Source organism: Miscanthus floridulus, unplaced genomic scaffold (genome assembly GCF_019320115.1).
Source record: "Miscanthus floridulus cultivar M001 unplaced genomic scaffold, ASM1932011v1 fs_329_5_6, whole genome shotgun sequence".
In the NCBI taxonomy this organism is placed as follows: Eukaryota; Viridiplantae; Streptophyta; class Magnoliopsida; order Poales; family Poaceae; genus Miscanthus; species Miscanthus floridulus.
In genome coordinates, this window is record NW_027096595.1 from 1 (window position 1) to 13,587 (window position 13,587).

The following is a 13,587-nucleotide window of genomic DNA, read 5'->3' on the forward strand; positions in this document are numbered from 1 at the left end:
TATTGGTGCCAAGAGAGGGTTATATCCAGGTGCTGCAGCATATGGTACAAGCTTAGGAGCTATTCACCAATTGGTCCGAGTAAGTATCCTTGTCTACTACTTAGACGTGTGCCCTTTCTATATGCTTATTATGCTGACAGCTGCTGTTCTGTCCAAATAAAATCCTGAAACTGATCATGTTGCAATGCTAAAAATTCCACATTGAAATGATCAACAAAGTTTGGACAAGTCAACTCTCATATGTCTATGAGTTTCTATGAGTTTTTGCACCTTTAAATTGCACATAAAAACAGGAGGCAGTGGGTATGCAATTTGCCAAATCAGACATTACTAATTTCTCAATACTCCTTGATGCCACACTTGCACACGAAAAATAGCATCTTCAATGGTGATTGTTTCAGGGACATGCAGGATAATCTATTTTTTTTCCTTGTGTTCAGTTTAGAGCAACTGACCAAAGGACCAACCGAGTACATATATGACATAATAAACGAATAACTGGACCACACTAACATGGTAACAATTGGCTAAAGAAATTCAGACACCACCACCACCTCAGATGTACAACCTTGAATGTTCAGACAGTAGCAGCGGAGCAAAAGAAAGTAATAATACCAAAACCCTGAAAGGCTGAAACAACCCAGGCTCTTTATACAACCAATCGATTCAAGGAGCTGCTGCTGAATTCCACAGCCCACATACCATTTGGGCCTTTTCAACAATCTGCATCCATTAGGTTTCTGAATTTCTGAAAACACCGCTCAGTTCATATATGCCAAGGTGGAAAGGATGATGGAATGGTACCCCTGATTGTTCAGCTCAGGAAAAGCTTTCATAGACAGCCACTGAGTATAGAGGATCACTGAGACAAATTCTTGCATGGGAACACTTCGATACTACTCTAGGACAGCAGCAGGGGGGCCCCGTGCAGATCATGTCCTGGTGGGAGGAGGCTGTTACCGTAGTGCCCCTAACAGAGCGGAGACGTTTCAACGGCATGGTCATATACACCTTTTGGAACCTCTGGAAAGAGAGAAACAGGTGCATATTCAACAACAACTCTGAATCAGTGATGCAAGTAGCAGGAAGGATCAAAGACGACATTGAGCAAAGGAGAGCATTCGGCTAGAGGGGGTTTAGCGTTTGGAGAGAGCCTATCCTTTTCCTGTTCCCCAGGGCGAGTTAACCCTGGTTTTGCTTGTATATGATTAACTCTTTTTACCCTCTTAATTGAAAGGCAGAGCTCCTGCCAATTTTTCAAAAAAAAAAAGTATAGAGGATCACTGTCTCTGTCTTTCTCAGGGTTAACCTCTGTATTGTTCAGTCCTGTTTCGTCTTTTGATCGCTACAACCAATTCTTGTCAATCTGAATCTTGCCCCTGTTTCAGCTGTCTGCAATGGAGCTTGGCAAGCACAAGATTAGGGTTAACGCAACCTGTCGCGGCCTGCATCTGTAGGACAAGTTCCCCATCTCCATGGATAAGGAGAAGGCTGAGAAGGCAACAGCGGAGGTGATGCCCCTACGGAGATGGCTGGATCTGGAGGACCTAGCGTCCACAGTGCTGTACCTGGTCGGGGACGAGTCCCGGTACATGACGGGCACAACCATATTCGTGGACGATGCTCAGTCCATCGTCCGGCCGCGCATGCGCTCCTTCATGTAGAGACGAGGACATGGCGGTAAATGAGGACTCGTCGTGGATCGTTTTGTCGCAACTCCGATCCTAGCACCTGGCTCCTACGTTCTTGGCTCCTACTGATCAGTTTTAGTATTCACGAGTCTGGATCGTCAGTGAAAGTTCTGTCTGATTTTTTAGAGGATTTAGTTAAATATGTAGGTCATCGATCTCTTGGTTTTTGTTTATAAGTATGCTGCTGCATTGTAGAATTGTATGAATTAACAGCTCTTCCATGTTACATTGTCTCTATCTAGCTTAAACACTGAAACTTGGATATATTACGACTATTGCTTGTTTATAACAATCCTTTGAGACATCTTAACATGGAACTGTACCTTGTCCAATTCAACTGTCCTTGCTGCAATTCTGTTGGTTGCTTTTTGTCGGTTTTCAAATGAAAAATGATCTGTCAGTTGGTAGCTTTCTGTCAGTTGTTTTAACTCTGGAAAAATGTATGCTCCTGTAATGAGTTCTGAATTGGTTTAACTCTGTCAGTTCTGAAGGAAAAATGTCAGTTTTCAAATTGCTATTTAATAGATGGCCAATTTCAGTTAACATAAGGCCTAACAGTAACAACTATAAAAAATTTAGTTGACAGGTGGCCAATTTCATTATAACTGAACCAGCGATAGATGCATTTCCAATGTCAGCAAGAGTATCAAATCTCAGCAAACAATCTGCAGATATATATTTATAGATGCATTTTCAGAAACAATTTTTTTTTTCAGAAAGATCAGTGCCATATATAGCAGCTACTCCTTACAAGGTATCCAAACAATTTTGGAACCAAATAAGGAGTCTGGTAAAAGGTTAACTTAGCCCTCATCACTAATTAGTTAGTTCAGTTTTCAACTTGCTTAATTTCCTTAAAAACACATAATTTTAAAAGGAAAAAGTCCAAATTAATCCCCTCAAGTTTGACATATGTCCAGATTACCCTCTGAATTTATATTTGGTTCAATTTACCCCCTTCAACTATTTCAGTTGGTCTAGTTTACCCCTTAACATGATTTGTTATTTTTGTTTTTCCACGTATTAGTTGAGTCTTAATATCGACTTTTGTGACATGATAGAGAACATCATAAGTTATGTTAGAAAAAATATATCTTAACTTTTGCCACAATTTTGATAGCTTAGAAAATTTAATAATAAATTAGCACTAGAGATACAATATCGTATAAAACATAATGATGAAAAATTCATAGTGCATTTTTCTAACACAAAATACAATGTCCTCTATCACCTCACAAAATTTGAAACTAAAATATAATTTGTACATAGAGAAACAAAAAAGAAAAAATCTCTTTAAGGTGTTAGTTGGACCAACTTAAATAGTTGGAGGGAGTAAATTAAACCAAATGTTAGTTTGGGGGTTTATTTGGACATAGGCAAAACTTGAGGGAGTAATATGGACTTTTTCTATTTAAAAAAGCATGTATACATGTCATTGATGTAACGCCTCGACTCGGGAAGACGGCTAAGGCCCACTCTACATGTTGAATGAACCCCACCTGCTAATTAACTCTCTTGCGCTTTCGCCTTTGCTTCGCGCAAAAGGATCGATCGGGAGTTAACAGCCTCCCAGGTCCAGACTTTTAAGCTGAGAGTGAGGACGAAAGTGTAAGAGAGTTTATTAGCAGGTATAGTTTATTCAACGTGTAGAGTGGGCCTTAACCGTCTTTCCGGGTCGGGACGTTACAATTGATTTCAGGTGCCAATTACATTTGCCGTCCACCTTCATATATCCGCGTGCTCTTACAACAACAAATAGAGGCTCTATTCGCTTCTCTTATAATCCGTACTTTTCAGCTTGTTTTTTCAGCTGGAACAATATTTTTCTCTCACAATAAATCAGCCGGAACAGTATTTTCGTTTGTTTTTTCAGCGAAACAAACGGGGACAGAAAAGAAAAGATATTATAAACAAAATCACCAATGCATCCACCTTTTAACTAGTGGATTCAAACATCATCGAGAGTGAATAGTTCGCTAGCTAATATTAGCTATGAACTATGATGCATGAGACCATTGTACCAATGGATTCAGACAGGGATAATATACGTACTGTTCGTTTGACTTATAAGCTATACTTTTTTTTTTTATCAACGAACAGTATTTTTTTCTCACAATAAATTAACTAACAGTACATTCAGTCACGACTTATCAGCTAAACGAATTGAACAAATATTTCCTTAATCTGTGTATTCCCTTTTCAGTACACTGGATTGGATTATAGTACGAACCTGCAAGTTGCATGCATGCATGAGCTTAAAGGCAAATAATAATCAATCAAGTGCAGCTGTGTAAGTAGGGCCATGTTTAGATTGCAAAAAATTGCAACCCGATGAATAGTAGCACTTTCGTCTTATTTGGTAAATATTGTCCAATCGTGGACCAACTAAGCTCAAAAGATTCATCTCGCGATTTCCAACTAAACTGTGCAATTAGTTATTTTTTTACCTACATTTAATGCTCCATGCAAGCGGCTAAAAATTGATGTGATAGAGAGAGAATGAAAAAACTTATAATTTGGAGGTGATCTAAACAAGGCCTAGGTCACATAGAGTGACCATGTGCACCCAGCTTCGATGTACGTGCCCACGCGCTTTGTTTATCTTCTCTTGGATCAATCTCAAAGACGAAAATTAAGAATTTTTTTTTGGGAAATTAAAAAATATATATATAAAAAGAAAAGCTTCAACGGGTGCATGCTCTCGAGTCGATCACATGAGAGAAGTGATCGAGGCTAATCAAATCTCCATTTGATTTTACTTTCATTTCATTTCGTGGGCGGTGGCAGCAACATGCATGTGAAGAATATAATTATTTCTTTTGCCTGCGACCTGCGATTGAATGGCCAGCACTGCCCTGCTGCAATGCAAGGACACAAGAGGAATCCGATGTACAATATTCTTATTTGTACGTACGAATGGTACATACAGTATTTGGTTTCCTGGTCAGATCTTGTCATTTGAATTTGAACTGAAAACGCAGCATTCAACAGAAACATGCATGTGGCTCATCACCCCTCTAGACAAACGGCATATTCTCACTTCATTGCAACATTTCTACTCTAAATTTGCACGGCAACAATGCTCTGATTTGGTTTTATGCCTTCTCACACGAGTGAAGCCTGCCGAAGTTGGAGGTGATGCTGCACTACTCTCAACTCTGAACGGAACGAGGGATGTACATCCTGGAAACGATCCAGGTGACCAGATACAGCCGTGTCTGCATCTCGAGAAGCCGATCCAGTCCAGATATCTGCAAAACAAGGTGCCCCATCGCCCATCACAAATAAACCCAAGTGGATGCTGGCGTCGGAAGCTGCCGCCGCCAAGGCCAGCGGCGGACCCGAGGCCGTCCCCGCTGGATCCGGCTCTTCAGCCCCTCCGCGGCCCTCCACGCAACTGCTGCCGTCGAGGTCGGGCTCTGCCGCCGCTCCGTCCACGTCGACGATGATGTCGGGCTCCACTGCAGCAGCCACCAACGGCGTCGAGCCCGCCCATGCGGGATCCACGGGCCAAGGTTTTTTTTATCGGCCGAAATTCACGGAAATTTCCGAAATTTCCATTCTATCCACAGGGTCCGATAAAATTTGACATCGGCCAAATTTTTTCCTTCTTTCCTGCTCCCACACAGACAACCCAAATTCAGCCGTACGACGGTCCCACACTATAATGCTTTATTCTTGTTTTTATCTGTGAACAAGTGATATTTAATAGCTTAGGAATAGTTTCAAATCAAATTCTACGAAATTTTTTCAAAATAATTTGATTTTTTTTTGAATTTGGTCTGATATTTCCGATATATCTTGCTTATCCTATTTATCCCTTACCTCCGATAAATTTTTATTTCCGATAATGAAAATCTTGCCACGGGCTCCCGTGCTCCAGCGCCCCCTCCGCGGCCACCTGCGCCGCCGCCGACACCGACGCCGGAACCAGCTGCCGCGACCGCCACCTCCTCCCACGGAGCTCGCGTGAACGCCGCCGGGGGATGAGGACACCGCCACGGACACCACCACGGCCGCGCCGTTGACGGCCGGGGGGCCAGCTCTGGCGCTTCGTCCCCAATGCCGCTAGGGCAGGATACCAGCAATGCCGTGGGCACGCCCGAGCCCTAGGCTACCGTCACGGCATCGCTGGACGCCTCAAGCTCCTCCCTCTCGCCGGCCACGGCACCGTTCTTCCTTGGATGCTCCTCGGGAGGGCGTTCGAAGAGCCGGCGGTGGGCGGATGACGATGACGAGGAGACCGATGACGACCACCCCACGACATACCTGGAGGCCGATCGTCGCCCGACGAAGCCGGCCTCAGTGTCCCCCATGCGCCGCCAAACTCGTTCAACCGTAGTTTTGGGGCGCCGCGGAGCGGGGCCTTTGCACGGCTGTGTGGGTGCTGAACGGGGCCGACAGGGACATGGCCGTAGGCGGAGGAAGCGCAGCCGGCCACGCCCGCAGCTGGTGAACGGCTTGCCTGTGCGGCCAGTGGATGGTCGTGTCCCTGCCCGCCAACGCCTCGGCCGCCGTGGACGGATCTCCGCCCCCAACATCGATGGGTGGCGTGAGATCCTCCCTCGGCAGGTCACAGGATCTGCTGCTGCCTTGACGGAGCCTCGCCCCAGTCAAAAGCAACTTTTGCAGGGCAAGAAGATCCCAGCAGAGCTTCACGGCAGATGCTTCAACTACCTCTCCTACTCGCACCGAGTAGCGACTTGCCGGTTGCCACAACATTGCCCGCGCTGTCGTGGATTTGGGCACCTAGTCAAGGACTGCAGGCGAAGGACTGCTTCGACCTCGGCGGCGGTGGGTGCCAACCTGCCACGGTACTCTGCTCGCGACGACCCTACGTCCTCCCAGCACTCGCCGCGCGGCGGTGCGAAGGGTGCCGCACCGGGGGCCGTGTGGGGCGCCGGTGGGAGACGACGACAACATCGGCGACGCAAGACTAAGTCAAACGAGATCGGCATGGGTGCACCTGCCGACCACGTTGACAGGGTACCTACTTCTACTGCTGCACTAAGCTTCCCCGAGCCAAATCCGGTGGCGCTAGCGCTGTGCGTGAGTGCCCCCCCCCCCCCCCCCCCCCGCATTGGTCATCTCTTTCGACCCGATGCGGGAGGAGCTCGCCGCCTCGCTCGTCGTGAGCCGCACAATGAGAGCACCAACACCTAGGTGTCTGCCTGCTACGACAGCCCCTATGGAGGTTGAAGCACCAGTGGCGGACACCTGTTCCACGGCGGCGGTTGCTCGGTGGACGACAGACTTGTCTTCGATGTCGCCAGTGCAGGGGCCGCCACAACCCACGCCACAATGACTGGGAGCACCCGGCGTCGTAGAGGGTTGCACCACCCCCAGCAATGCGACGCCCACACCACGCGAAGCTGCCCGACGTCTCGCACGTTTCACTAAGGAGGTGCCCACTAATCGCCAGCCCACCCAGGCAGAAGGTGGCAGCCATAAGGCAACCCATGCCAAAACGGAGCAGACAGATTGCTGCTCATCCGCTGGCGTACATTCCGATCTCCAAGCGGGGCGAGGTGCTGCTCATGCGGAGGATGGGCTTTGCACCGCCGGTCCAATCTCATCCGCGTCCAAGAGAGCTTATGACGACTTTTTCGCAAGGAACTTGACGTCGAGCGAAGTGGAAGCACTGGACGAGCTGTTCTCGGCGACCACTGCTACGATTGGTAGAAGGCTCTTCTCGGATGACGGAGCAGAGTCGCGCGGCCATTAGCGGAGACGCACAGCTCCGTAGGTCAGTGCGCTGCTCGTAGTTCGGTTGTTTACTTTTATGTAATATCGAAGTTTGAAACAGTCTGCTAGGAAGGTTCAGTCAAACTGTAAGATCTCCTAGGGCGATCATGAGAAGCGTGTCGTGTGTATGGTTAAACTCTTCTTCTTCTTAATTACAATGATACACAAATCTTTTACGTATTCGAGAAAAAAAAGCCAGTCTCAGGGTATGCATTGCCTGCTTTCATCTTGTTTCGCGTCACAACAAGCCATTATTATAATAACACAACTTTCTCAACCACCCTGGGTCTAACATAGCTTCAGCAACTCATACATAATCATCTGAGGCAAGCAGCGACTTTAGTTGTTGTAAAATCTTCTCTATCTTTGATGGATGTCAGATTCTCTTGGTTTGTATTTTTCTTTTAAAAAAATAAAGAAAAGAAAAGAGCCCTCAACCTTCACTGAGACATATTTTCAGTTCATGGTGTTTGAGATTTGTAGAAAAACGGACATTACATGATCAGAAAAGGGTTATCAAGTTACCTAGATCTCTAAATAAAAGAGAGGTCCTTCCTCAAATTATAGAGATACCTAATGCTATCCCATCATGTCAATCACGGAGGGGAAACAAACTGTTTCAGTAAGACAGTAACAACTAGCTATATAGCTAATGCTTACTGCCCGTCAGTTCAAGCTATCTCCTATCTATTCTAAAAACCTGAACGAATGGACCTTTTTCTATATCCTAACTTGCAATATATTGTAAAGCTGCTGCGTGGGAGATATGGGAGATAAGAAATGACAGAGTGTTCAACAATGGCCAAGTCCACGTCAACATTTGGTTTGCAAATTTCAAAAACCGGTGTCTGCTTCAGTCAGTTTCGTTTTAAGGATGATCTAAGATCAGCCTTTTGTTTTTGGCTTGATGCTTACAGTTAATTCCTGTTGTAAGTTTGTACTGTTTTACCCTTAAATTTATAAAATGAAGTGCTGTGGGGATCTCCCCCACAGTTTTGCCTTAAAATATATATATATATTGTAAAGCTCTCCAACTCAATCAGCATGTCCTATCCATCGTTCTATCCTAAATTTTCCTGTCTTGTGTTGACACTTTGCTGCATTCGTCTAAAGAGCTTTACTTCCTCTTCAGCACTTCAAAATCACACATTTCACTTTGTGGTTTCTTTTCTAGAGAAGAAATTTCATTCTGCTCTACTTCTATAGGCTCCAGCCCACCTGCAGCATCTGAATTCTCATGCCTGCGAACTAACCAGGGACTTTAAGGCCCTGACTGTTACAGACTGAAAGAAGCAGGGAAAAAAACAGCACGCAAAAAAGTACCTTGTCACATATCTTCATATTCACAGCTCGAAATTCTGATATGAAATTTGTATGGTAGTTCCTAGTTATGGTAGTTATCTGCAGCTCCGACCTGAAAAATAAGTGTAGGGGTGGTGGCCAATGCATTAGTGAAGAGCTACTATGCTCTGGGACCAAAAAAGTAGTACTTTTGGGAAATATAAGTTTATGTATTGTCTGACATTAGCTACCATCGCCCTGTTCGTTTGGCTTATAAGCCGTACTTTTTCAGCTAACGAACAATATTTTTTTCTTACACAAAATCAGCAACAGTATTTTCAGCCATGACTTATCAGCGAAGCGAACAGGGCACATGCAAGTAATATTACTGTCAAAGTCAGTTCAAAGTTTAAGAGTAAAGGAGTTTCCAAAACAAAGATGCTATCTCAACAGTATTTTCCCCCCATCTGGCATGAATCCTGGATTTGAGGAATCTCGCTAGACCTGTCAACATGCGACTGAAGTTCGTCTAGGTTTTACTTTCACTGGTACAGAGATACTTTATCAAATGAACCTACATCCCAAACATTACAGGAATGGTGACAGAAATAATATTTCCTGCTTGGTTAGTTATGTCATGCCACATAGCCGGCCTCATACATGCTGTGAGCGTCAGAAGTGAAAGGCCAAAAATAAGAAAATACCCACAGTTCAGAAAGTATGTAGTTAGATCAAGATAAACATAGTATGACAAATAATAAGGATGGTGAATAAATCTGCAGGTTCTTAGAAGAGGATATATCAAACTAGTTAATGTCAAATTATACAAATTCAAAACAGATCACTTCATATAAAGCTTGCAGTGTGTAGATTAATAACACGGATCTGAACTTATGTGATCACAACCCAAGGCTAGAGATCAATATATATTCTTACGAACCAGGATAGCCAGCAGTTTTATACAAGCGAAACAAAATGCAGCAGGATTATGCCAGCCAATGTCATATATTCATCATCCACCAGAATTCAATTCATGGATTCTTCAAGCTGCACAGCTCCTCAATTGAATGCTAATGTTCCTAACCAAATTTCGAAAAGTAAAAAAAAAAAACTAAACCTGATGTCGGTGTTATCGGACCACCGACGAGTAAATTTATATTTACGCATCTGGCTCGGATGGTTTGCTCGGAGGACACAAGGGTTTATACTGGTTCGGGCGGAACGTCCCTACGTCCAGTTCACTACTGCTCGTGTTACCGACACTTGGTTTGCAGTAGGGGGTTACAAACAGGCGAAAGAGGAAAAAGATCCCAAGTCTCTGGTGGAAGGAGTGAACGGGTGCTGAGAGCTCGATTATCGCTCAACCATGTGCTCGTGTCGTGTTCTTATGTTTTTATCCCCCCTCCATGAGGCGCCCTGCTTTCCCTTTTATAGACGAAGGGAAAGTACGGATTACAAAGAGAAAAAGGAGAAGAAAGAGAGAGAAGAAAGCCTCCAGGGTGGCCGGGTCCTTCTTCTCCTTCATGCGGGTCCCGCTGGTACTGTAGATGTCAACAGGGACGGCTCCATGTCGCGGCCCTGTTCGTCACTGGCGCCATGTGCAGGCGTCATCTGTCAGTCATGGCGTTCCACTCCGTCTCGGCGGACATCGTGGTGAACTGACGCGCCTGTCTGTGTCCGTACGAGGGTTTGGCAGAACAGCACTGGCACATCCGACACTTTTCTTGATGTGAATCTCCAGGTATGGCCCGTCATGGCCATGGGTTACATCGAGGCATGCCAGCCTCAACCCTGGCGTCAGAGTTTTGACCTAGGCCCATACGTTTGGACCTGGAGTGGTTGGCGGCGATATGGGTCCCTGTCGGATGAGACAAAACCCGTGGCCTCGAGGTCGGGCGAGACGGAGCCCGAGGTCGAGCGAGACAGAAACTGCGTCCTTGCGGTCGGGCGAAACGGAGCCCGCACCCAAGGGGTTGGACGAGACGGACCTCGCGGTCTCGAGGTCAGGTGAGACGGAGCCCGCGTCCTAAGGGCCGGCCGAGACTTTGATTTGCTTTATTTATTTTATTTATTTGTGTCGTGCAAAACACATATTAAATATTTCTCAAATAAAAAAACAAAATAGGACGGGATAGCTGATAGCTCCAACTCTGACTGTTGGCTGGTGGTACTAAACTTCGGCACGCTATTATTCAGTCGTTGTCGTCGTCGATGATTGCTCTGCTCACTACTACGCTTCGCGGCGCTGGTATTTGGTGGGCACCACCACCAGCGGCTTCTTCCGGTGGAACGTGAGCGCGCCGGTCTCCTCCATGCTGACGTCCTCCGTCTTCATCCCCGACGGCAGCGCCCAGTCGAAGCAGTAGAGCAGGTTGGCCAGGGTGAAGGTGACGTTGGTCTCGCCCATGGCGAGGCCCGGGCAGATCCGGCGGCCGGCCCCGAACGGTATCAGCTCGAAGTGCGAGCCGTAGTAGTCGACGTCGCTCCCGACGAAGCGGTCCGGGTTGAACTCCTCGGGCGCCGGCCAGCTCGCCGGGTCCCTGCCGATGGCCCACGCGTTGACGAACACGCGCGTGTTGGCCGGCACGTCGTAGCCGCAGATGGTGGTGTCCCGCATCGTCTCCCGGGGCACCAGCAGCGTCGCTGGCGGGTGCAGCCGCAGCGTCTCCTTGACCACCATCTTCAGGTACGGGATCTTGGCGGCGTCTTCGGAGTCGACGCGCGGCTTGTTGTTGCCCACGGCGGCCCGCACCTCGGCCTGCGCCTTTCTCAGCACCTGCGGCTTGCGCATCAGCTCTGACATGGCCCACAGGATGGTGACCGAGCTGGTGTCGATGGCGCCGATGAAGGTGTCGAGGACGATGGCCTTGACGTGGTCCCTGGTGAAGCGGAGCGTGCCGTCGTGCTCCTTGCACAGGTTGATGAGGACGTCGACGAGGTCGCCGCCGTTTTCGGGCACGGGGCGCGCCGGGTCCATGTGCTGGTCGATGACCTTCTCGAAGAAGACGTCGAGCTCGTTGAAGATGCGCTCGCGGCGGGCGAGGAAGCCCGTGAGGCGGTCGGCGAGGCGGCCGGCGGCGTTGGGGAAGAAGTCCTCGGCGGAGAAGCTGGCCATCATGTCCATGGCGTCGTCCAGCACGTGCTGGAAGCGCTTCTTGTGCGCGAACTGCTTGGAGGCGTAGATGTTCCCGAACGCGACGGTGCCGATGATGCCGTCGGTGAGGGCGAAGACGTGGTCGTTGAGGACGACGGGGGCCTTGGACGCGGCGGCGCGGTCGAGGTCGGCGACGAGCCTGTCCATCTCCTGCTCGCGCGCGTAGCAGGCGGCCTTGACGCGGCGCATGCTGAGGAGCTCGAGCGCGAAGAGCTTGCGCATCTCGCGCCAGTACTCGCCGTAGGGCGCGAAGCCGACGTTCTTGAGGTCGTAGGAGAGGCGCTTGGGCCCCGGCGACGCGGGGCGGCTGCAGCAGTCGACGTCGTGCACCTTGAGCACCTCACGGGCCGCCTCCGCGCTGGACACCACCACCGTCGGCACCGTGCCCAGCCGGAGCTGCATGACGGGGCCGTACCGCCGCGCCAGCTCGCGGAGGTTCTTGTGCGGCAGTGGGCCCAGCAGGTGCAGGTTGCCCAGGATCGGCAGCTGCGCGGGGCCCGGCGGCAGCCGCGGCGCCTGGTCCTTGCCGCTCCTGCTCCTGCTGGTGAGGAGGTAGGACACCAGCAGCACAGGGAGGAGGGCTATGAGGCCCATCTGCCACTGCTGCGGCACGCTGCCGCAGAGGAGCTGGGAGGGGAGCAGTGGGGTGGCGGAGGCCATTGTTACCCGAGCCCCTTGGGTGTGGGCGACGACTGTGGAGTGTCTAGTGTGAGCTGCTTCTCTTTGCTGGGTGATTCGTGGGCATAATATAGTACTCCGTAGTAAGGAGCTTGCAGGCTCGCAGCCTCTGGGGTTGGGGTGGTTGGTGCGACGACGAGCACGTGGAACACTGATCTCAAGTGGTAGTTGGGGATCCATTTGCCGATCGAGTCCATTCATGCAGCTGCCGCTGCTGCTGCTTCATCTGCATCCGCATCTTGCATGCATCACGTAGTCATTTCTAGAAAGAAAGAAAGGACTCCTTACACACACCCGTGAAAATCGGATCGCGTGGCAGGATGCTGCTAGTTTATATTAAAAGTATTAATGTTTATTTTATATAAAAATATGTCGTCAATCAAGAAAAAATCAGTCAATGTGTAGGGGAGAAGGCAAATGCAAACCTCATGTAAAGGAATATAATTACTCAAGAAAGTACTCAATGCCGTCAAGAATGGTTTTTCCCGTCGGTTTCCGTCAGAGAGATGCCGTCAGGGAGTAAGAGGATGAGCAAATTTGTGGATAAGAGCCAATGTGGGCATGCTGAGATAAAAGAAGAGGATTTTTGCCTCTTGCGCGCGTGCTGTGTTCGTAAGTTTGTGCCGATATTTTCATTTGATTCTCAGACGCATGGGCTAGGGCATAGGTGTCACTACCGGAGACTGTGTAGTTACCGAGTGCCCCGACAATTACCGAGTGTCAGAAGTCGGGGCACTCGGAAAACAATATTTACCGAGTGTCAACACTCGGAAAACAAAAACACCCGGTAGTAGACCGCTTTACCGAGTCCACACACTCGGTAACTTAAGACAATCGGTAAAACTACAAGTTTACCGAAGGGGCGCACTCGGTAAAACTAGACACTCGGTATTGAGGTGCCACGTCACCTAGGATAGCAACCGTGCGCCGAACGACGTCACGGCATGACATGTTTACCGAGTGTTATGAGCGTACACTCGGCAAAAATCACGGTAACAGCTCCGCCCGTAAAGCGCCCATAGCAAATAAAAAAGACCG

General features: G+C 48.4%; 1 protein-coding gene across 1 annotated transcript; it reads right to left on the reverse strand.

Annotated features, from left to right (window-relative positions):
- Positions 1 to 10,750: 10,750 nt before the first annotated feature.
- On the reverse strand, positions 10,751 to 12,750 carry LOC136531364 (4-hydroxyphenylacetaldehyde oxime monooxygenase-like). The gene has a single exon (XM_066524028.1). The coding sequence runs from the start codon at positions 12,748 to 12,750 to the stop codon at positions 10,948 to 10,950; it is 1,803 nt and encodes a 600-aa protein (XP_066380125.1). The 3' UTR covers positions 10,751 to 10,947.
- Between the last annotated feature and the right edge of the window lie 837 nt (positions 12,751 to 13,587).